Source organism: Lepus europaeus, chromosome 14 (genome assembly GCF_033115175.1).
Source record: "Lepus europaeus isolate LE1 chromosome 14, mLepTim1.pri, whole genome shotgun sequence".
Classification (NCBI taxonomy): Eukaryota; Metazoa; Chordata; class Mammalia; order Lagomorpha; family Leporidae; genus Lepus; species Lepus europaeus.
In genome coordinates this window covers 67,371,953-67,397,083 of record NC_084840.1, presented here as the reverse complement: position 1 = coordinate 67,397,083, position 25,131 = coordinate 67,371,953, and the positions used below count along the sequence as shown (strand labels likewise).

Sequence of the window (25,131 nt, the reverse complement as noted above, 5' to 3'; positions counted from 1 at the left end):
TCCTAGAGAGTTAAGACCAAATCTTGCTCACATTTGTATCTCAAACATATTTTTGAATACAAATATTTTTGAATACTGTGCTTGGCAGAGACATGAATTTACTGAGTATCTGTGATGGACTCTAATTTCTGACTTTTCTCCTTCCTATTCCACCTGGATCACTTATTTATCTATTGATTTGAAAGGCAGAGTGACAGAGAGAAAGAGAGAGACATACAGAAATAGATCGTCCATCTACTGAACAACTCCCCCAAATGGCAGCGATGGCCCGGGCTGGCCCATGCTGAAGGCAGGAGCCAGGAACTCCATCCTTGTCTCCCACATGGATGGCAGGGGCCCCAGGTGCATTAGCAGGGAGCTGGGTCGGAAGTGGAGCAGCTGGGGCCCAAACTGGCACTCACATGGGATGCTGGTGTCACAGATGGTGGCTGAACCTGCTGGGCCACAGTGTCAGCCCCCAGAGTTCTTTTTGAAGAGTGAGAAGGGTGACGCGAGAGGGAGACCAATAAAAAGTGGCTTCGCAGATGTCATCAGTTCCAGCCGGCAATCCTCTGCCTGCTCCTTCCTGTCACTGTTAACGTGGAGAGCCGTGACAGCAGCGCTGCCTCCCTGGTATCGCACCCCGGACAGCAGCCCAGGCCCCTGAGGTGGACAAAGGCCTTAGCAGCAGGATAACAATGTCGAGTTTCAATTTGCAGGGGCTGACATCGCTGAATTTGCAAAACATCATCATCTATCTTAGAACTGAGGAGTTCAGACATGGGGTGCCCCTCCCCGCTGCAGTGCCGGCATTCCATATGGGCGTCGGTTCGAGTCCCAGCTGCTCCACTTCCTATCCAGCTCTCTGCTATGGTCTGGGAAAGCAGTAGAAGATGGCCCACATCCTTGGGCCCCTGCACCTGTGTGGGAGACCCAGAAAAAGCTCCTGGCTCCTGGCTTTGGATCGGTGCAGCTCTGGCCATTGCAGCCATCTGGGGAATGAACCAGTGGATGGAAGATTCTCTCATTCTCTCTCTCTCTCTGCCTCTCCCTCTCTGTAACTCTGCCTTTCAAACAAATAAATGAATCTCTATAAAGAAAACAACACTTTCGTTTGCTGTCTCATAAATGAAAGCTGACAGGAAGCCCCTGTTCCCGCCCAGGTGGCTGTGTGCGACTCCCAGGGGGTGGAGTCGGCAGAGGAAGCAACAAACATGACCCGAGATGAGGAAAGCACATGTGTGCTGCTGACACAAACTGGCAAGCGGCTTCCTGTTAACCGTTATCACCGCGACAACAGCCAGCAAACCCTGTGCGTCTCCAGGGTTGCCCGTCCTGCCCTGGAATTGCTCTGTAACCTTGGATATTTAACTCATCTCCAACTTGCCACTGTGCCAAGGAACTAAGGCACCGCACACCTGCAGAGAAACAGACCTGTGCCACCCCCATCCCCAGGGAAGAGACGCCGGGGAAATGACGACTGCAGATGATTCGGATTCAATTAGAGATTTTCTTTTTTAAAAAAGTCAGTTCATACTTGGAATGTTCATAAGACAAGGGTCCTACTCCTCCTCGCCAGTAGGTGGCGATGTTGCATTTCCTTAATCACCAGTGTGGGAAAGGCTCCATTCACAAAGAAAATTCCCGGTCTCGGGGTGAATCTGGTCTTGGATTCAGAGGGTGTGTGCATGGACGGTTCTAGTTCTGCTCTGTTTTAACCAGGGCTTCACGGTGCTTTGATGTCTGGGCCCTTGCTGACCCTGGATGGTCTGCCCCTCCCAGAGTGGGCCATTTTTTAGGTCATGAGTGAGTGTGACTTTGACATGGCCATACCCCCATCACCTCTATTGGCTACCACAACCAGGGGCACTACGTCTGTGCCCTAATCACCCACAGACATGCACCAGAAAATAAAGGACAGCTCCTATATACCACTGAGGCTGCTGAGACCATTCAAACCACCTAACAGCATGCCTGCTTAGCCTGCCTGGCCCGTCCCAGGGAGCCGGGGCCACAATGCAACCTCTGGCCTACACTTCCCCTCCTGCGCTGACCAACATGGTGTGGGTGTCCCCTCCTGTTGGGAACTAAGTAGGACAATATCTTCAACAGTAGCCTTCTGGTCTGTTGGCCACGCCACACATGACTAACTATAAATCGAAGCTGTATTTTAAGACAGGATTTTTGGGGTCAGCACTGTGGCATAGCAGGTAAAGCTGCTACCTGTGACACTGGCATCCCATATGGATGCTGGTTCAAGTCTGGTTGCTCCACTTTCGATCCAGCTCCCTGCTATTGCACTTGGGAAAGCAGTGGAAGATGACCCAAGTGCTTGGGCCCCTGTACCTTCATGGGAGACCTGGATTAAGCTCCTGGCTCCTGGCTTCAGCCTGGCTCAGCCTTGGCTGTTGTGGCCATTTTGGGGTGAACCAACGGATGAAGATCTCTTTCTGTGTCTCCTTTCTCTTTAACTCTGCCTTTCAAATAAATCTTAAAAACAAACAAAAAACAGAACAACAACAACAAAAAAAACCCTCAAAACCAGGATGTTCAGTACACTGAGCAAGACTGAATCTTAGGGCTTCTTTTTGAGTTAAAAGAACAGTGGACTACCTTTTTCGTTTTTGCCATGGGCCATTTGGCTACTTGTAACATCATTCGTGGGCCATACAAAATTATCAACTTAAACATTAATGCTGCTATGAAATTCTCAGATTTCGAGACTCGGCTACAGCTGCCATGGTAGTGCTAGACCAGATGATCTTTGTGGGCATCTGATGGTCTGCAGGCTGGACGTTCCCTACGCCCCCTAGACCAACGGCAAACCCAGCAGAGAGGGTTCCTGTGCTCCATGGGCAATGCCACGCACAGGTGACCCTCACCTGAGACGGTTCGGCAAGGCAGGCCAGAGGAGGAGTGAGCCTGCGCTCTACGTTCCCTTCTCGTGCTTGAGCGGATCACACGCTCCACAGGCTCTGGCGCCCAGGAGACCCTCGGCCCCCTGGCTGAAGGCGACAGCTTGAACTCCGCCCGGCCAGGATGACATCAGCCAGGTCTGCTCTGCCAGCCCCGCCCCCGCCACTGCTTCTCTTCCCGCTCACACCCGCCCCCCTTGGCACTCGGGAATCACTGAATATTTACAGCAAGTGTTAATTAAATGGACCAGTGATTTCATTTTCTAACGAACACAAAACAGCACGTTTGGAAAGCTGACTTTTGGTAGCCAAGAGAGGCGATAATAACGAGAGCAGGAAGCTGTGAGCTTCTGGGGCCAGGTCTCTCGGAGCCAGTGCAGTTCGCACGGGGCCACCGGGCCACAGGGCCACAGTCAGGGAGCCCTGGCTGGGGAGACCGGGACAGTGGGGTCCTCTCTTCCTCACTGAAGCTTCCTGCCACCACCTCTCTTAGTGTTCACTTCAGCTTATTGTCTGCGAAACTTACAGGCTGAACAGACAAATCTAATCTCTGTTTAGTTGCCTGCAAACAGTGGAGATGACCAGAGCTCCAGGAACACTCGGAGCACTAAAAAGCCAACAAGGAGGCACAGCAGGTTAATGCCCTGGCTTGAAGCGCCGGCATCCCATATGGGCACCGGTTTGAGTCCCGGCTGCTCCTCTTCTGATCCAGCTCTCTGCTATGGCCTGGGAAAGCAGTAGAAGATGGCCCACGTCCTTGGGGCCCAGCACCCACAGGGTAGACCCAGAAGAAGCTCCTGGCTCCTGGCTTCAGATCGGCACAGCTCCAGCCATTGTGGCCATCTGGGGAGTGAACCTTCGGATGGAAGACCTCTCTCTCTGTCTCTACCTTTCTCTCTAATTCTGTCTTTCAAATAAATAAAATAAATCTTAAAAAAAAAAAAAAAAAAAAAAGCCGGCCGGCACCGTGGCTCACTAGGCTAATCCTCCGCTTTGCGGAGCCGGCACACCGGGTTCTAGTCCCGGTCGGGGCGCCGGATTCTGTCCCGGTTGCCCCTCTTCCAGGCCAGCTCCCTGCTGTGGCCAGGGAGTGCAGTGGAGGACGGCCCAAGTGCTTGGGCCCTGCACCCCATGGGAGACCAGGAGAAGCACCCGGCTCCTGGTGCGCCGGCCACAGCGCGCCAGCCGCGGTGGCCATTGGAGGGTGAACCAACGGCAAAAGGAAGACCTTTCTCTCTGTCTCTCTCTCACTGTCCACTCTGCCTGTCAAAAAATAAAAATAAAAATAAAAATAAAATAAGAAAAAAAAAGCCAACAAGGAAGACAAAACAGACCAGATAGCCAGAAATCAGTCTAGGCACAAGTTCATGCCTACAAAAGACCTACAGATTTTCTGGGGGTGTGCAGGAATATTTTGTTTGTATTTTCCTGCATCCATTTCTTAGGCTTGCCTGGTGAACAATGGGAGCGGTTACTGTTCTCAGACCGCCTTCTCACACACCTTACAGCACTAAACAATAGTGAGGAGCTGAAGGCACATATTGGTGACACTGGGGAATGGGGAACGGTGAGGCTGGCCAGGCTTAGCAGAAGTCAGGTCACACCGAGAAAGCTCAGGGTGGCCCTTCTCTTCCTGAGGATAACAGAGAGCCAGAAAAAAGAAAAAAAAAAATGAGCAAGGAGCGGAGGAGAATTCTAGAAAGATGCTCAGCATGGATATTTAGGGGAGATGGGAGGAGGCCAAAGTGGCTGGCAGGAGGGAGAGAGCAGGTGGGAGACTGCAGGCAAAGGCAACGCTGGCTCCCAGGGTTCTGGTCCGGGGGGGCTCCCTGGGTAGTGGCACCTGTCGCAGAGCTGAGGGCTGTGCTGGGGGCAGAGAGATGACACCATCCTTCAACTCTGGCTGCATTTGTGTACACGTTTGTGCCTGGTGGTGGCAGAGGGCCAGGAGATGGGGAGAGCGGTCAGAGGAGTCCCCTCCCCGGTCAGAGATGGAACTGGCAGCCGCAGACCATGGTGAAGTGCACGCTGGGAGGGAGCAGGGAGCGAGGGGAGGCAGGACGAGACCTTATGGACACTAGCGTTGGGAGGGTGAGCACAGCGGGGGCACCAGCAGTGACCCCCCCCCCCAGCCAGAGGGGCCAGTGAGCAGATGGACCAGGAGAGTACAGAGAACTGGGACGTGGGGAGCCTATTCTGGGGAGCCCAGAGCCATGGCCACCATAGCAGAGTAGAGAGCCCAAGAGTGATGCCTGTGGGCTCTGGGGACGGAGACTGGCAATGGCCACAGGGTGTGAGGGGACCAGAATTTGGGGAACATGGGAGACAGCAAGTGCAGAGCTGTCTCCTTGAGCAAAAGGGGGTGCAAAGGGTAGTCCTTAAAGGCAGACAGGGGAAGAGGCTGGGGCCGAGAGCTCTCTGAGGTGCTGCAAGGGGCTGGAAGGGATGGTGGTGGAGGCTGGGACGAGGGTCACTCTTTCCTCGAGACGCATGTGCAAGCAGCAGACGCGCGAGGATGCTGAACATGGGGGCGGGCAAGATGAAGTTTGTGGGTAAGGGGGGAGGAAGCTGATGGAGCTCGCTTGTGCTGGCTTTGGTTTTCTACACAAAATCCTGCGCAGTATCGTGTTGGGGCGCAGCTGGTAAGCATGCAGTCTGGATTCAGTGGCCGGAAGGGAGCTGCGGGACTGTGTGGGGCGCTCTACCAGAGATGCTGGACCCGGGCTGTGAGGCCCCAGGAGCCTGGGGCGGCTCGCTACAGCGCCCCCTGCCGCCCAGTGCTGGCGTGCGGCTGTCCTGGAGCCCTGCCTGTGCAGATGATGGACGCTGCTGGTTCTAAGCGTGGAAAGCAGGGCGGGCCAGCGTCAGGGACTCAGGCCCTGCCTGTGCGGGGGGCAGGGGAGACCCTGATGAGCAGTGAGGACAGCGTTACTTGTCTCTGGGAGATGGACGCTGTGTGGTGCAGGGGGACAGGCATGGGGTGGCAGCCTGACCCAAGTGATCAGAGATTTCACCTCAGCTCCAGGCTGCAGCAGAATTGAGCTGAGCCTCGTGGGCCTTCCCGATACCTGTAGCTAATAAAGCCTGCTTTAGGGCACACAGCGAAGATTAACCATCACCCTTAATATACTGCTCTCCCACCCACGGCCCAGAATTAAGAATATTTGCCTTGACTCTTCCCAAAGGCAGCAAGTACATTCCTGCAGCTTCCAGACGGCACATTTTTATCACTGTCCTCTGTTATGATTAGTTATTGTTAATCTCTTCCCATGCCTAAATTGGAAATTAAGCTTTATCACAGGTAGCTATGTAAAGGGAAAACGTGGAATATGTGAGCATACTATCTGCAATGTGTCAGGAGCCCCTGCGGATCTTGGGACGCCTCCCCCATGGAAAAGGGGGACGTGCACTTGTTTAATCACAGAAATCCCCTCCTCCATTTCTCTTTATGGGTAATTATTAGGACCAGGAATCTAGCGCTGTTCATCACGGGTGCTCTGGCTGATGCGGAGTTAGAGGGGCCAGGTATCTCTGAGGCTACGTAACTGGTCCAGGGAGGCCAGTTCTGAGCATATCCCCCACCCCCCCCAAATTCTGCCATCCAGAAAACACCCTGCAGCCCCAGGCTGCTTAGAGAGACTCGCTCTAGACAAGAGGATGGAAAAGAACTTGGTGAGCTTAAAATTCATATTACCTAGGGCCAGCATTGTGGTGCAGTGGGTTAAGCTGCCAATTGCAATGCCGGCGCCCCCTATCGGAGTGCGGGTATGGCTAACACACTTGGGAAGGCGGCAGATCATGGCCGTAGCTTAGGCCCCTGCCCACCCATGTGGGAAACCCAGATGGAGTCCCTGGCTCCTGCCTTTAGCCTGGCCCAGCCACAGCTGTTGCAGCTGTTTTTGGAGTGAACCAGCGGATGGAAGATCTCTCTCCCTGTCTCTCTGTCTCTGCCTTTCAAATAAGAAAATCTTCAAAAATAAATAAACAAAATTCACACTGGGTAACATACGTGCACCTTGTTTTTCCTAATCTGTTGAAAGGAGGCGATTCGGCAGCCCACACTCCCAAACTGCTGTTGGTTTGCATTCCAGCCAAAGTATACATCAACAGTGAACAAGTGCCTGTCCTGGGACGGCAGCCCAAACACAGGGGACATAACATCAGTGTCCTAAAGCCGGAAGCCCTAAAGCTGGGCTGGATGCATTTATCTTGCAGGTGGTTTAACTGACTTGGCCACACCTGTGTTCTGCGGACTTAACACACAGATATCTGAACTAAAGGAAGAATGCTCCACACAACGGGGGTCTTGGGAGTCGGACACCAAGATGCGAGTACTGTGAAAACTCACTGGGGCTGCTCAGGGCCCCATCGTGCTGGGGCTCAGAAGGGCCAGTGAGCATTCACGGGGTGGGGGGATGGGCACTCAGCTGGACAGAAGTGCTTCTATGCCTTCCAGCACACTCCACAGTCCGGGTCTTTTGATGAAGCTAATTTATCTTACCACTCCTTTGGAGAAAACAGCCGGCGGGCATCTCTACAAAGGCACCAAGTTATAAATGGAGAATTCTTCTTAGGCAGGACGTCAAGGGGGGACAATCTGCCCCCTGTGTTGCTGCTCAGCCCACTGAAAAGTGGGAACCAGGGACAGCGGGGGTGCTGGCTTCCCCGGGGGCCAGTCCCAAGGTGATGCCCACGCTGGGAGCTGCTGCAATGGTTCAACTGGCAGCACAGGAGTGGCTGAGCTCAGGTAACAGAGGAGAGGGCGAGGTGCATTTTGGCAGCAGCGGCAGCAGGGAGTGAACGTGTATGAAAATGCAAGGACAAGGACAGAGGAGAAAGGGTGCAAGCTTTACAGCCTAGGTGGCTGAGCGAGAAAGGATGCCACAGATCTGACAGGGACACAGGCCATCTGGGAAGCAGAGGGAGGATAATGGATTTGGCTTCCAACACACTGAACTCGACGTACCCAGATGCCGATGTGTAGGGCACAACTGGACTTAGAAACCTGACACCTTCTCAAAGCATCAGTTTTCATGGGAGTTGGAGAGCGCAGCATTGTTTTCTGCTGGGCGGCATGTATAAAGAAACAGGAGACAGCAACTGTGCCCAACCATGGATTCAGATAATTTTTTTCTCATAAATGTTCTACGAGGTTGCTGCTGTGGTCATTAGAAAATGGGTGGCTAAGGACAGAGGGTCATTTTGGTGAGGGAGCAGAAGTGTGTGTGACATCTGGGTCATCAAGGGACAGGTGTTCCACCAAGTGATAAGATGCTGGCTGGGATGCCTGCGTCCCTTTTCAGAGTCCCTGGGTTTCAGTCCTGGCTCCCAACTCCTGATTCCAGCTTCTTTTGTTTTTTTTTTCCTAAAGATTTATTTATTTATTTGAAAGAGAGAGAGAGAGAGAGTCCTCCATCCACAATGGGGCCAGAGCTGGGCCAGGTGGAAGCCAGGAGCTTCATCCGGGTCTCTCACATAGGTGCAGGGGACCAACACTTGGGCCATCCTCCGAAGCTTTCCCAAGCACATTAGCAGGGAGCTGGATGGGAAGTGGAGCAGCCAGGACTTGAACGGGCGCCCATATGGGATGCCGGCACTGCACACAGTGGCTTAACCAGCTATGCCACAGTGCTGGCCTCCCCCAACATCCTCTTAATGCAGACCCTCAGAGGCAGTGATGATGGCTCATGTAATTGGGCTCCTGGCACCCATGTGAACAGTCTGCGCTGAGTTCTCACCTCCTACCTGTAGCCTGGCCCGGTCCTGGCTATTGCAGGTGTCTGGGGAGCAAACCAGTGAATGGGAACTCCCTGTCTGTCTCTCTGCTTCTCAAACAATTTTCAAAATATGTGAGTCTGCAGCCCCGTTTTCCAGTTCTATTGCTGGCACCTGTTAACCTCTGCAGCTTTCCTGGGAGGTCCCTGGTTTAATACACAGAGGACAGCAGGAAGTGCTGAGACACGATCTGTATTATATGCTCAGGTACAACACTTCAACCGCTGCTGCAAGGCACCCTGAGCTCTTGTAGAAAGATCTGATGTCCCCAAACCACAAATACCTTGGATGTTAACACACACAAAAATACACTCAATATGTGAAAAAAAAAAAAAAAAACACCCAATATGCAACCAAGACCAGTATTTTGTAAGTTATTGTTGGAAAAAAAAAACAAACCCCGAAAACCTGAAGAGGTGTCGGGGGCTGACATACGGTGGGCATACTCGTCCTTCCACCATTACAGGTTAATGATCTGCCTCAATCCAACTCGAGTCCCGCCTGATGCCACCTGCCCCTCCCAGCGAAACTGCTATGCTGTGCTTTCTATGATAGCTTCTCCATTAATCTGAGAAACTGCAGGCGCCATTAAGGAGAATACGGCGTTGAGATCATTCCCATCAGTAATGGAAATTGCTGAGATTAGCTCCGATATGTTCACAGCTCTTAAACAAATATAAAAAGCATTAAACGCAAGCTGCAATTTGCTCCGCTGAGGTAAAGACATACACTCCGGCCTGTTGAACGGACTCCACCCCTGACTTGTCTCTGTGTTGACTTCCCATCTCCTGTTGCAAACAGGTGCGTTGAGTCCTGCTTGTCTTCCAAACACCGTGGCTTAACGTTAACTACTGGAAACCCCACATGACAAATACAGTTCTCCTTGCCATCACAAAATTCCTTACAGAGATGGATCAACAGGGTATTGCCTGTTGCTTCTGACACTTGAATATACTGTATCCCCCCTTGCCAGGAAATGTTTGCTGTTGGGTTTCAACTATGCCAGTATGGGGGTACAACAGGCAAGAGGCTCAAGTGGCATTTGCGAGAGAAGACACAGAGCTTTGTTGTGGCGCTGCAGACTGTCATCAGGAAAGAATCCCAGGGCATGTCCTGTAAGAGGCTCAGGTTTGCTGGAGATACATAAACCCCTTTAACAAAAGCTTTTGTCTTCGCTCCAACTGAGAACGCAAATGCGTTGCCCATGCACGCATACTGGCATGCTTATACACTCCTGGGTTTCCAGCCACTGGCAAGGGAGCCATGCAAAGACCCTCAGAACTGGCAATGAACTGAGACCACCCTGCTCTCCCTTTCCTTTGAACCATTCTACCGTCCTAGGCTTTTCTGGCAAAGAAGAAAAAGAAACAATGAAGACGTCAGAGTGTGTCTCCCAGGCGTACCTACCTGACACAGAAGTACAACACCACGGGTCCGGACTTCTTAGGGAAGTCATGTTCCAACACCCTCCGATCTAGCTGGAGCCAGTTCAAATGTCCCCTGAGGAAAACAGAGACAAACTGATTAGGGCTTGGGGTTGTTGCAGGGGGTTCTGGGGGCGAGGGTACAGGTAGGGAAGAACAGGTGCACAGCAGGTAAACGTACACCTTTGGAATGGGTGTTTAGCTGAGCAGTTAAGATGCATGGTCCCTCCTCATCAAGTACCTGGGTCCCATTCCTGGCCCCAACTTCCAGACAATGAGACCCCGGGAAGCCACAGGTGATGGTTTCAGTAACTGATCCCTGCCACTCATATGAGAGACCTGGATTGGTTCCAGGCCCCCGCCCAGCCCCAGCTGCTGAGGGTAAAGAGTGAACCAGCAGATGGGAGCTGCCTTCCTGTCCAGCTGGATCCCTCTTGTCTGTGCCTCTGTCTCTCACAAAAATAAAGAAAAGTTTTTCAAAGAGTGGAGCTTCTGCCTCACGATGAGCTCTTCAGTGCCTGCAGAAGGCCAGGAATCATCCGGGGAAGACCACGACAGTGGAGGCACTGCGTGACGTACGCCGAGCAGGAGAATCCGGACCCCCGGCTCGAGCCCTGCTGTTTCCTAGACTGCACTGATGTGACCTCATCATTGTAACTCTCCGAGTTCCCACCACACTCCTGCTCGCCTTTCACACACTTTAGAAACAAGTCAGCAGTCCTCACAGGGGGTGGGGTAAGGAACTGTACAGTTTCTTACAAAACTAAATTCACACCTGCCACACAAACCCAACCCTTCTACTTAAGAACAAAATGAAAGCATATGTGCAGGCGAAAACTCTCACACAAATGTTCATAGAGACTTAACATCCAGTCCACAGATACTGCACATGAACAGACTCTTCAGAGACACTGTAAGAACCCCAAACTTGAAACCTCTCCCCCAAGTATTTACCAGTAGAGGAATGGATAGACAAGTCATGATATATTAACACAGTGGAATACCATGCAGCAGTAAAGAGACCGCCTAGTGATACCCACAGTAACATGGGTGGATCTCAAGGTCATCATGGTGCACCAAAGATGCCCGTGAGTCCACACTGTGTGAATCCACTGGGATAGAACGCCACAGAACACAGGCAAACTACAGTGTGAGAAGGCAGACTTCAGGGCGGGTGAGGGGTACCGGGAGAAATTTTGGGGGTGCTGGGTATATTCACCAACTTGATGGTGCTGATGGTTTCAGGGGTGCAGGCATACGTTTCAACTTACAAGCTGGAGAACCATCAGCCCGGCCTCGTTAGAGCTACCTTCAGCAGTGAGGCACAGAGATGCATGCTGACACACAGTGAGCCACTTCCGCATGGTTGTCTTCCAATCTCCCTTCCTTCCATCCATGGTAACTGGGCAGCTTCCCGAAGGAACGCTCACCAGAGGTGCAGCAGTGAGCAAAACAGACACCATCCCTACTGCCCCGGAGCTCACCTTCTCACAAGAAGACAGGCACTCCACAAAGATGTCCACAGTTGTTACGCAGTGAGTACGACTCGATGTTACTCACACTGGGACCCTGAGTTATGAGAACATCACTCCTCGCAGTCTACGAGGTGGGGCTGATCTAGCTGAGACGTGAAGACGGAGCAGGTGCTAACACAGCAAAGAGAAGAGGGGACAACTTCCCAGGACCAGACTGCACAGAGGCCCTGAGCTGAGAAGAGACCTGGCATCTTAGTGTCACGTGATCAGAAAGGGCGGAGGCTGGAGAGCGCCTTGGAGACCCTGTTGCATAGCCTGGTCTATGAAGAGCGAGGCGAGCCCCCGAACAAGCGCCAGCAGAGGCGTCCATTCTCCTCTCCCCTCTTGCCGTGACCTAGTCTCAGAGCATCGTCCCGTAGGGCACGGTCCTATCATCCCTTTACCTTGCAAGTTCACTTAACAACAGCCCCAGCTGACTGCACTGCACTTCCTCGGGTGACCGAAGCGGCATCACTCCAGTGTCAACAACGTCTATGCACAAGCAACAGTTCGTGGGTGATGAGCAACAACTCCATCTGCATCACTGTGTGTAACAGCGCTTGTACTCCAAACACAAGCTTGCCTCCGATAAAGAAGAGAGAACACTTTGCAGGCTTCCATCCCCTGTTTGAGGCTTCATTTAAACTCCCAACTTGAGTGAACACAGAAACAAGACAAAAGAAAAAGACACCCCCCCCCCCCGCAAAAAAAAAAAAAAAAAAAAAGCACAAAACTCCTTCCAGTGAAGCCCGTGCCTCTAGCTCTAGAAATGATATTTGCCTCACAATCATGGCCACCTGAGGAACTCTGGCCTGTTTTTTTTTTTTTTCTCCTAAGAATCTCGGCTGGACACACAGTTACCAGAACTGCTTCTTAGGACCTTACTCTGAAAATACAGAAGGGTGGAAAACAAAGGGAGATCAGAGTCTAAGGAAAGTGACTGGAGTGCACCAACTTTTTTTCAGCAAGGGGACAAATACCCATCTGACAGAACACAGGATCAGGAACCAGGCCCCTGGGTACCCATGTGCTCTCTGGCCGTCTCTGAAAAGCTGACAATGCTCCCACAGGGCATGCTGTTGCAAACTGCTGTGTCTTACCTCATGTCATTCCCTCTGCCAAGAATGCCCTCCCCCTCATTCTGTGCCCAGCGAAGCCTGGCCCCAGACTTTGGTTTTCATTTATTTCAGTGGCAGAGAGACACAGAGAGCTCCATTCACTGGTTCACTCCCCCAGATACCTGCAACAGCCGGGCTGAGCCCAGGGCTGAAATCAGAACCTGGGACCTCGATCCAGGTCTCCCACATGAGTGGCACGGACCTAAGGAGCTGAGCCATCCTGGGCTCTGCTCTGACAGGAGGCTGGAATCAGGGTAAGAACCAGGATGTGAATCAAGGCCCTCCAGAGTGGGACGTGGGCAATGTAACCGCTAGGCCAAACGTCCAACCTTTAAGACTCAACTCTCAAATGTCTGCTCCAGGAGACTTCTAGATGCCACACAGCAGGCCGGGCTGCGGCTCCTGCTCTGCCTCTTCCAGCTGCCATCCTGGGAATATCTCCATGGTTGCACTTCCTGCAGTCTACAGAACTTGCTTCTGCCTATGCATGCATTTTCCCCCAGTAGACTTAGCAGATCTAAAAAGTCTCACAAGAGCTCCTTATAATGTCAAAGTGTGGAGGGTACTGGGGGGGGGGGGGCAATCGTCAGATCTGATTCCAGAGGTGAAAGGCTCCAGCCACGCCCTTCCTGCCTCTCAAAATGCTCCCAAACTCTGCGGGCGCTCTCTTTGTGCTCAGCTTCCTGTGAGGATGCCATATGCATCCCACCATGATTTTGCTCACCGGGCTCCACCCGGTTGGAATTCATCCCCTCTCCAGCCTCTTGAACTGATGCTCAGCCATTGTTCAAGGCTGAGTTCAAGTCTTCTGGGTAGCAAAGGCTTCCTTGATTGCCTAAGACTGGAGTTTCTTTTAGACTTTTCCAGAACTTCTGATTTGTGTCATACATGAGGCATTTCGCATAATCTTGCATAATTAGTCACTTTACACACTATAATCCATCTCTCCAACTGAGCTTCAAGTTTTCAACATTTGTAAAAAGTCACCCCCGGAAACTAGCCAATATTAGGTGCTCACAAGGACAGTTTTCTCAGTGATGCATTTCGGAGACAGCGCTCCCTCTGATGGTGTGGATTTAAATGTCCATCTTTTGCTCTGCAGTGTTTCCTGAAAAAGGGTCTGGTGGAAACAATCTTTTCATGTTTCTCACAAAAGACATCTTTCAATCACCCACAGGCTAGATTGGTTCAAAAGCACAGTGCTTTTCTCTGGTCAACACAAAAGGACATGGAAGACATAATGTCCACATATGGCCGCCAGGTCAGGGTGGCCTTGAGAGATCCTCTCCCCACTCCGATGGCACTGACCACACAGATTGCCGGGGACTAGAAGCGGGTCCTGGGGCTGTCATTCACATGGTGGGGAATCCCCAAGGGGCAGGGACGCTGTGGGGAGAGGCCGAGAGCCACAGGTGTCACGCGGTTTACAAGCTGTGCATTCTTCTTTCTCCATGCTCACAGATGACAAAGAGATGTGCAGGTTCCCTCAGTAATTTCATCCCCCCTCATCAAACCTCCTGAAGAAGGACTTCTGAGCAATGGGCTTGTTTAACTGGAAATGCCTTTGTTCTGGGCCATTTATTAGTTGAGCTTTTCTCAAACAGTTAAATGACTAGGAAGGAAACTCAGAAAAGTGGCCAGGAAGTGAAGAGAACAGGTGGCGATTTCCATCACCCTAAATGGAATAGTTGGCTTCTGAAAGTAAACGACTTTCCTTTCTCCTCTTCCCCTGCCTGAACTTGGCTTTCCTTTAAAAGACTGATTGATTTGAAAGGGAGAGGGAGGAGGGGGAGGAGGAGGAGGAGGGGGAGGGGGAGGAGGGGGAGGGGGAGGAGGAGGAGGAGGAGGAGGAGGAGGAGGAGGGTTCACTTCTCCCGTGGCCACACAGCCAGGTCTGGACCTGGACCAGGCTGAAGCCAGGAGCCAGGGGCTTCTCCCGGATCTCCCATGAGGATCCAGGGGCCCAACCCCTTGGGCCATCTTCTGCTGCATTTCTCAGGTGCATTAGCAGGAAGCTGGATCAGAAGCAGAGCTGCCAGGACTCAAATCAGCACTCTGATATGGGACGTCGGCATCTTCCAAGTAGGGGCCCAGCTTGCCGAGCCACGATATCTGCCCCAGCCTGAACTTTTCAATTCGATTCCGTGAGAGATGGTACAAGGCACACACTCACCAGGAGGAGCGGACTTCCGGGCATGTGGAATCCATGGGCCCCTGAGGGGAAGGAAGTCAGCTCCCTCCATTTTACCAGCTATGGAAGTCTCTCCACTGGAGGCTGCTTAGCAAGGCACAAAGGGAAGGGCCAAGGGACTCCGGCAAGGCCTCGCATGGTAAGTGCCCACTGTCAAGGGAAGAGGTGGATGAAAAAGTAAAGCGAACACCATAGCTCTGGGGCCACCAGGTCTGACTGCAGTTGGAGTTGTTTCCTGCTCATTATATTCGATTTGCCATCGCAATGCCGGCACCCAACCCAGTGGAGGACTGCTCACTGCGGCGGGGCCTTTGCTGTCCCATCTAATCCCTTCCGGTGCTAACATTAGGGTCTCCTTCAACTCCCTTCTCTGAATCTGAGTTAGGATGAGATGAAGAGCAAAGGAGCATTTCTCCCACAGTTTAACCAAGAGAGGCCTGATAGCTTGGTTTTCATGATTCTTATTGATTTCTCATTAGAAAATGTACATTAGTACCTTTGCCAATAACAAAGCCGAACAAAAACAGCAGACTCTCAGAGTATTTTTGTTATTGCCTGACTGATAGCTATCTTTAAAGCGGACCAAGATAACGCTCATTTGGTTTATGGCTGCAGTAGGTCAAACTATTGGGTCAATAATAAATATGCAATGGCTTCCGGGGAATAGAAATTGGATGCATTCATTTAACACATTGCTTGTAGCTACTACATATAATACAAATAGATTTTTGGTTCAAGTGTTGGCACTTTCAATAGAGATGGCCTCAGGGAGAGCTTTGTTTGATAGAGTTACTGGAGGGTGGAGGTGTGTGCTAAGTCGGCCTGCTCCGATCACTTCTCCCACCCCGGGGAAAATGAATCCGGTGCCTTTCATGCTTTTACTGTCAGGTTATTTCATATGGAATGAATTTCTATGCAAAACCAAGCAAGCAAGAGGCTGAAATTCTTGCAGATGTCACGGGTTGAAGGTGGGACACTCTTCAAACGGAAGACTGTGCAGCCGTACAGTGTCCTTGGCTCTATCGTATGTATGCCCGTGAAGGGCCGCGCAGGGACACTGATGTAGCCAGAAGCCCTCAAATGAAAGAAAAAATGTAGGGAGGGAGAGAGACGAAGGTAGGATGTGTACTGGGGAGACCATATTCCTAAATCCTGGGCTATCCGGTCCAGTGGAATTTCTGGCTTTCATTTTTATATTTATAGGGGAATCGCTTATTCCATTATGTTCTCTTGAGGCTGTTCCAAGTTTTCTTTCCCAGTACCTCCTAAATTGCATCTTATTAATTACCTGCTAAACTACAAACATAAGCTCGACAAAGGTTCCGAAGCCAGTTATTTCCAGCGGTTCTCAGTGCATGCTAATTATTTGTTCACAGAATGGGCCAGCAGCGTCACAATGTGTCCTGTAGTATCATATTCAGCCGGTAGAGACACAGCGCTTGCCCTGAACAGCCTCCGTATTCTGTGAGCGTCCCTTTGCTCTCCTGGTGCAGGATCAGAGCTCTCCTCGTTCTCTGCATTAGGATGTGAAAAAATGAGGAGAAAGGGTGGGGCCCCACCTCCTTGGATTGAGCCACTCTTTTATTCTATATATCTTATTTCTTTATTTCATTTGCCCACAAAGAACTGTGTGCCAGCCCTTCTCTGGTCACTAAATAGAAGGGACTGAACAGCGAATGCCAAGTTCCCAGAAGCAGCTTCTTACAGCCCAGGCACAGAGGCGGCAGCCATGGCCTTTTCTCTGTCCTACCACATAGGAGTTAATGAATGGAAACCCCGGAGTATTTTTTTTTTCTTCAATATAAGTTTCCTTTATTTTTTTTCTTTTTTTGACAGGCAGAGTGGATAGTGAGAGAGAGAGACAGAGAGAAAGGTCTTCCTTTTTGCCGTTGGTTCACCCTCCAATGGCCGCTGCGGCCGGCGCATTGCGCTGATCCGAAGCCAGGAGCCAGGTGCTTCTCCTGGTCTCCCATGGGGTGCAGGGCCCAAGGACCTGGGCCATCCTCCACTGCCTTCCCGGGCCATAGCAGAGAGCTGGCCTGGAAGAGGGGCAACCGGGATAGAATCCGGTGCCCTGACCGGGACTAGAACCCGGTGTGCCGGCGCCGCAAGGCGGAGGATTAGCCTGTTGAGCCATGGCGCTGGCCATAAGTTTCCTTTTATTTTGAAATCGAAAGAGCGGAATGTGGTGGTTTGTCACGGTGAAGAGAAGCGGAGGGCATGTCCTCAGAAGGTGAGAGCCAGCTGCCCCACCCCCCAGACAAGCACAGGTGCAAGGCTGGGAAGAGGGGTACAAGCAGAACTGGGGGTGGCGATGGCTGGCAGATTTCCAGTAATGAACAGTTTTCCAAGCCGTCACGATTACAGAGTAAGGTAGCACTCGTTTTGAAAATAACTCACAAGAGGGAGTGCTCAGCCCTTCCCCTACCCACATTCATAAAAATAAACCTGTCACTCTCCTGCATTAGGAGGAGGTGCACGCCAACCCACTGACGCTCCCCCACTACCCAGACGCCTGCCTGTGCACAGCAGAGGTTGGGACCTCGGACCACAACCTCCTGGCCCCCCAGAGCCAGCCATCCCGCTGAAGATGGCGAGGGGACCCCAAAGACATGGCTGAAAAGGGTCTCAGCTCTGCCCCCATGGCTTCCCGACGTTGGGCAGAGTGATGGGTGCCAGGCCAGGCCCAGACCCCAGCCTCAGCCAGCGCAGCCCCTCTGGAAGGAGGGCGGCCACGCCTTTCCTCACCATCTGGTCCAACCCAGCTACAACAGGTGAGAGCCGAGGGGGCAGAACATGAGCAAGGAAGGCCAGGGGTGGGGGGGCAGGAAGAAGCAGCCCCCGGAACCCAACCTGAGTGGGGGTCCTGGCAGGCCTGCCTGTCCCCTGAGGACAAACCTTTCGTGGCACAAGCTTCAATTCACTTCTGGCTGGGATCCACACCCTGACCCCCGAGTCCCTGTCCTCAGCTTCCAATCTGACTATAAGGATTGAAGTAGTTAATCCGTTTATACTCGTAGCATCCGTCACCTGTGGTTCCTCACAACACACGCTCCCAAGGAGCTTCTTGCTATTTCATTTAAGAATAACCACCCAAAAATCCTTGTTGTCTTGTTAGTCCAGATTCAACCTGCAGACTGTGCCAAGAGGCGCCCAGGGCCAGGGCCGGGGCTCCGCCCACCCTCTCCAGCTGCCTAATCCTGAAGTATTTCTAAAGAAATGGCTTTCACGGAGCCACAGTGGGAAAACTGCCTTCCTACTCTGCTTATTTTCAAGTCACAGATAAGCCTGCAGCAGGGCACGCTCCTCAGGGAGATGGTATTCAGATGCCTCGGTCCCGTGCCAGGCAACTTCTGTTCCAGCAGACACGAGGACGCGGGGACCCCAGCGAGCCGAGCGTGCTCCCTTGTCCAGCGTTCCTGGCACCGCATCTACAGTTGCATTCTCCACAAGTCAGGCTATTTTAGATGTTAATTATTCTGGCAAATCAGATTCCCCAACTAGTACCAATCAAGTGATTCACTTAATTGAGACACAGTATGCTAACAAAAAATTAAATAAATAAAAATAGAGTCCTTAATTGGTGACCCTATAGGTTCTTAAACCAGGATCCTGGCTTCAGCGTGTCTGTGAACTTCTAAAACCTAGCCCAAAATGTTGTATGTAAACTTTGTGGAGGAGAAGGAATGTAACTTCTTAACAAATTTCAAAGGGATGTTGATTAAATAAGAGGTTAAGAACTATTCATTTTCTTAATTGGTATGTGAAAAAAACATTCTAACTGTACCTACTGTCTAAACTATGCAATAATGACTAACCATGTTTCTTCTCCCTCCCTCAATTTTCTAAATACTTGTTCAAGCTTTTTTTTTTTTTTTAAACATCAGTACTCATAGCAGTGGATGAACAACTCTTAAAAAATATGACAAGGCTCTCAACTTGAGACTTAAAGAAATTATGGCTATCATTACTTCAACTTGGGGTGTATTTGACAATTTTTGTTGATGCTCTGTTGTGTTTCTCCCAATCAACAATTTTTTTTTTTAAATTTTTGACAGGCAGAGTGGACAGTGAGAGAGAGAGAGACAGAGAGAAAGATCTTCCTTTTGCCGTTGGTTCACCCTCCAATGGCCGCCGCGGATGGCGCACCGCGCTGATCCAATGGCAGGAGCCAGGTGCTTCTCCTGGTCTCCCATGGGGTGCAGGGCCCAAGCACTTGGGCCATCCTCCACTGCACTCCCTGGCCACAGCAGAGAGCTGGCCTGGAAGGGGGGCAACCGGGACAGAATCCAGTGCCCCAACCGGGACTAGAACCCGGTGTGCCGGCGCCACTAGGCGGAGGATTAGCCTGTTGAGCCATGGCGCCGGCTCCAATCAACAATTTCAAAACATAATTAAAACATGGGTGCTAGAACAACAATGGAAATATTTCAAAATGAAATGTAAAAATAACTCTCTCAACAATGGATGACAATCTTTTGTAAAAGAAAACCTCAATTACAATGCCTTGCGATGTGGCACAGCAGGTTAAGATGCTGCTTGTGATGCCGGCATCCCATATCAGAGCACTGGTTCAAGTCCAAGCTGCTCCACTTCCGATCCAGCCCCCCGTTAATGCTCCTGAGAAAGCAGTGAAATGTGGCCCAAGTGCTCGGGCCCCTGCACCGGTGTGGGAGATCTGAATTAGAGCTCCAGGTTGCTGGCTTCAGCTTGGCCCAGCACCTTCCATTGCAGCCATTTGAGGAGTGAACCAACTAATACAAATTCTTGATATCTCTCTCTCTCTGTGTACATATACATGTTGTATTTTTCTCTCTAGTCCCCCTCTCTCTCTCTCTTTCTGTCTTCCAAGTAAATAAAAATACATCTTTAAAAAAAGAGAAAATCTCAGTTACTCTTTTACACCCAGGACCATTAAATCTGAACTCTGGTTCTCAACTCCAGTAGGCACTGTGGTATTGTACACGCCCCAGGACCCAAAGCTGAAGCAGAGTCTACTTCTTTCCTGGATCCACAGGGAGGGAGCAGAGGATAGCTCCTCCGACTCTTCCTCTTTCTATAACGGGGCTTTTGAAACTTGACTGCATGTTGTAATAAACTGGAACTCTGAAAAATCAGTGCTCACCCACATCAATGAGATCCGAATTCCTGGGGGTCAGCCCCAGGCACTGGTATTTTATAGTGTCCAAACTGATTCCAACATGGAACCAAGGGTGAGGACCATGACTCTAGCCAAACATAAACACCTACATTAAGTTCAAATTTACAACAAGCTCTCAGTTTGCTTCAGCATTGTTTATGGCTGTCAAAGTGTCATCGTCTACATGTCTCACCACGACTCCGAGCGATGACAAATGATCACCTCTATCTTTTTATTACAACAGAGGTAGTAAAAATAAAAGGAGATGGAATGCACGCAATCAAGTCGTGGGCTGGGAAAAGACATTCACGGAAAAATTGGAGAAATCTGAATAAAGTTCATGGTTTAGTTAAAAATACAGCACCAATGTCAATTTCATAATTTTGACGGATGTGATGTGGTTTGTAAGGTGCTGACATTTGGGGAAGCTGGGTACAGGGGTAAATAGGAACTCTACTATCTTTGCAATTCTCCTCTAATTTTCTAAAATAAAAAGTTTAAAAAAAGAGAGAAGGCAGCACTAATATTAATGCTGCAACATTCTTGGGCATAAATCTTTGCGCTATGAACCCAGACACTCTATTAACGCACACAAACTGGGGAGGAGAGAAGGAGTTACATAGGGGAGAGAAAGTTACAATTTCCTGTCCACCTGTCCACACTCTATTTTACGAATCTTTTCTCAGGTCCCATCTTAATGCCACAACCTATGTAGGGCAGTTCGTACTGAAAGAATCATGCAGACTCTGACCTGAGAGTCATGCATTTCACTCAGAAATTCTGCTGGGGCTGCTGAAAAGACGCTTTTGCACGCGTGTGCTCTTTTATGGTGTACAAGCTCTTCCTGGGTGTTTGATTTAGGAAATGGGCACGCACGTGTGGCACACCACAGGCTATGCACAGGGAGAAGCTTCCACTGCTTTTTTCAGAGTACAGAAGGTGTAGCTTGTGCATAAGTCACACACACACACACACACACATACACACACAATTTGAAAACACGGTGACTGGCGTTATCTTGTGTTGGTGTCCTGGGGCACAGAGCGGGAGGGCTGGGGCACATACTCTTACTGCTAACACTTTGCTTCCCGACCTAGAAGTCCCCAGCCCAGGCCAGAGGCACTCACCATTCTGTGAGGACAGTTTTATTCTTCCTCAGCTACCAGAAAAGAGAAAAGTTTAGATTGCAGAAGAGGCACCGGTGTCCGCTGGCCTAGGCGCTGTCAGGCCATCCTGACAAGTCCACTGCCTCCGGGTCCTGGCCTCCCTCTGCCTCCTGTGATTCTGTTCTCCTTATCTGTGTCCCCTGGAGGTGTCGGTTACAGAGTTCCTCTGGGCCTGGACACTCGCCCTCTTCCCCTGGGGCATCAGGCACATCTGTCAGCTCCTTCTCAGGAACCCCTGGCCAGCCGGGCCTTCTCCACTGCTCCCCTGCCGGCTGCCTGCTGCTCCTGCCTTTGCTGGAGAAGCCCATGCACCCAGACTCCAGGGAAAGTGATGGGAAGTGACTGCACGTCCTCTAGACACGCCGGGAGCATGGCTCGTGTCTTCTCCCTCACCGTCGCTCAGAGCCTCCGTGCTGTCAGCTCCTCTGCTGGAGGGGACACACACACACAACACACACACACACACACTTTCCAGGTCGGCAGAGAACCAGGACAGCACAGGTGCAGCATCTGAGCCTTAGCTGTATGACGCTTGGACCCCGTCGGGTGCTTCTCCCTCGGGTGCTCTGTGACTTCCGGTGCGCTTCATTCCTCCGGGAGCAGTGTGACCTTCTACCCCGCGGCCCGCTCCCCTGGGCCCTGCTGCAGCAGCTGTCTACGCAACATTCAGCCGCAGAGCTTCTTCCTCTTCGGCTCAGGATGACATGTTCGTTCTTTGATTCTCACTGATTCAAAAAGGAAGTCTAACTGGGACTCATCTGGAGTCGGCGGGATCTTGTCGCCAAGTAAATTTACTTGGGAAATGAGAACAATGGGGATATGATGAACTGGAACGTGTGGTTTCCTTCTAATTAGTGAAAAAGCAATGAAGAACAGTTTAAGGGGCTTACGGGTGATTCTCTAGATAAAGGGTAGAAAAATTTGCCTTCTTGGAAGAGATCGCTCTAGATGTGTATTTTTTTTAAAAGTTTTTTGTGTTTTTTTTTTTTTTTTAAACTACGGCGCTGGCTCATTTCCCCCATGACCTCACAGCTGTGCTTACTCAGCGCCACCTGCAGGCACAGCAGTTCCTCTGGGCCTGGGCAACCAGACCCTGCCTGCCCGACCAACCGCCTTCTTCCTGCTCAGGTCCCCGCAGGCCCCAGGACCAGGGCTGGCCTTGCTCTTCTTGGCTTTCTTTTCTTTTCTTCTTTTTCTTCAAGATCTACTTATTTACTTGAAAGTCAGAGCTATAGAGAGAGAGGGAGAGACATCCATTGGTTCATCCCCTCCAAAATGGATGCAATGGCCAGGGCTGGGCCAGGCCAAGCCAGGAGCCAGGAGCTTCCTCCAGGTCTCCCACATGGGTGGCAGGGTTCCAAAAGCGTGGGCCATCATCCACTGCTTTTCCCAGGCCTTTAGCAGGGAGCTGGATCGGACGTGGAGCAGCCAGGACACGAACCAGCACCCATATGGGATGCCAGGGTCACAGATGGTAGCTTTACCCGCTGTGCCACAACACCTGCCCACCTCACGCAGCTTTTCTTATGGAAGATGTGGCTTTGTTCCCACCGCTGGCTCCTGAGCACACTGCTGCCTGAGATGTCACTAATTTATAGGGTGACCATATGTTCCAGTCGGCCCACGACAGCCCTAATTACACCCCCTTTTATTCACAGTGTCTTCATTTGGGTAATAAATCAAACGACCGCCGTGTCCATTTGGGGCTCCCCAGGCTGAGTGCGTCTGTGACCAGCACAGATGCTGGTTTGCTCCTGCTTCAGGCGACAGCGCCCCCTGATTCTGCAGGCGTGGGTTCCCCAGCCACAAGCCTGACCCTGAACGATCACACTCTTAGGGACTCCCCTCGGTGGTTCTCCAGACTCCAGGAGGCACGGAGGGTGCATGCGTGTACAGTCTGCTCTTCCTACGCTGGGGTTCTGCATTCAAGGATTCAACCAACCTCGGATCCACAACATGCAGAGAAAACCACCTCGGTACTGAGCACGTATAGCCGCTCTCCTGTCATTATCGCTGAACCGTCCGCTGTTACTATTTGCACGGCGGTATCATTTTCTGAGGTATTTTAAGTAACGGAGAGAGGATGAGTGGGAGTCGCATGCAAATACTGTGCCCTCTATCTGAGGGGACTCAGACATCCTCGGATGCGGGACTGCAGGGTCCAGGAGCCAACGCCTGGCAGACACTGAGGGCGACTGTGTGGGTTTCTGCTACACTGCTTTGTTAACAGTCTACTAAGAAAATCACTGACATTTTACTATTTTCCTTCCGTGCACTGTAAAACCAGACCTCTACAGAGGCAAACTGAAAGACGGCTAAAAGTAAATATGCTTTTCATCAGATGAGTTTTGCTTTTTACAGTTTCGGCTCAGACAATGAAAACTGCCCAGACACTTCTCATTTTTGAATTTTATTATCAAATTCACTTCCTGGTATTGTTATTCCAACACTGGGGAAGAGATGTTGAATTTCCAGAAGTTTTCACTTAATGTTAATAGAAAACAAACTCATAGAAATCTACTTGTTTGAAAAAAAAACTTTGTTCTAAACACGAACCTGCTTGACTATAAGAACTAGTTCACCTTATAATTTTGAAATATTAGCATCATCCTTAATTATATCCTTTGGCTGTTCCAGGCATGATCACAAGGCCATTGAAATTCAGATGATGAACTTGGCCTGACCCCAGGACACAGGACCCAAGTGGCCTGCAGCAGAGTTCACTGCTGGCAGCTGAGACAGCCCAAGTCCAGGTCCCGCACTTTCCCTTCAGGGCCCGGGGGCCCAGGGTATCACTTACGTCTCATCGGTGAACGCTATTCCAAAGTATTCCTTTTCCTTCAGATTGAAGTGAGATGCCACGAGGTCGAGAAGCTCCTTGGCCAAAAGCTTGGGCTGGGGGAAGAAGACAATGGAAAAGAGGTAGGTGGTGAGACACGACTTGTCCTAAACGTGCAGTCTCAGGTCCCTACAAGTTTTCCAATGAACGGACTGTCTCAGAGTGCAAGTGTATCAACGCAAACGATTTTTATTAAACCCCAAGGATTAGGCGATCGGGACACAGCTGAACAAGGAGCCACGGGAAGGGTCACTGACAGATGAGACCTTCTTTCTGCCCTGCTTCCTAGCAGTTTTCTTCTGTCGACAATCGGTACTTGCTCTCCGGCAGGGCTGTCAGATCCAGGGCTTCCCCATCCCTCTACTTTTTGCTGAAGTGACTTTTTGAAAAAGTGTCACCTACTTAACTTTTTGAAAAAGCATCATCTATTTAACAAAGTCTGTTATACAGATGATCCCAAACTTAGGATTTCTCAGCTTCACAATGGCGCAAAAGCGTACGACAGCACCTGCTCTGGTTCATCCCGTTCAGGACAGCAGTCAATACCTAACACGAGAGATTCAATTCCGCTTGTAAAATGGGCTTTGGGTGAGACGACTGTGCCCCACTGTAGGCTAATATGAGTGTCCAGGGAACAAAGCGAAGGCAGACTATGCACAGATACAATGCTCAGCGCGTGGTGTGGAGGAAATGCATTTGCCATTTGTGACATTCTCTAACTTTCTCAGGACTGAACCCCATTGGAAGTCAAGAAGCATCCATACAGCGGCAGGCACTGTCTGAGCAACTGACAAATAGCAGTCTCTAATCCTCTTCACAACGCTAGAAGGGTCCTGCTATTAATCTGTACAAGGAGGAAGGAAGTCCCCAGGGACTCAGCAAGTGCTGAGACTGGGATCTGAATCCTGGCCATCTGTCCCCAAGCACTCTATGTTCCTATAATGTTATTTTTTAAAATCTAGTTACTTACTTTATTTGAAAAGCAGAGACAGAGATTGATTTTGCTCCACCACTGGTTCACTATCCAAATTTTGGCAACAGCCAGTGCTGGGCCAGGCTGAAGTCAGGAG

The 25,131-nt window shown here is 50.8% G+C and overlaps 1 protein-coding gene across 4 annotated transcripts in view; it reads right to left on the bottom strand.

Moving 5' to 3' along the window:
• FRMD4A (FERM domain containing 4A) overlaps positions 1 to 25,131 on the bottom strand; it is a 342,837-nt gene that overhangs the window by 122,029 nt on the left and 195,677 nt on the right. For all 4 annotated transcript variants that reach the window (XM_062210863.1, XM_062210861.1, XM_062210860.1 and 1 more), the window contains exons 3-4: positions 24,023 to 24,117; positions 10,077 to 10,169 (exon numbers count right to left, since the gene is read on the bottom strand). In XM_062210863.1, the coding sequence (XP_062066847.1) occupies positions 10,077 to 10,169; positions 24,023 to 24,117 (188 nt within the window). The remainder of the gene's footprint in view (positions 1 to 10,076; positions 10,170 to 24,022; positions 24,118 to 25,131) is intronic.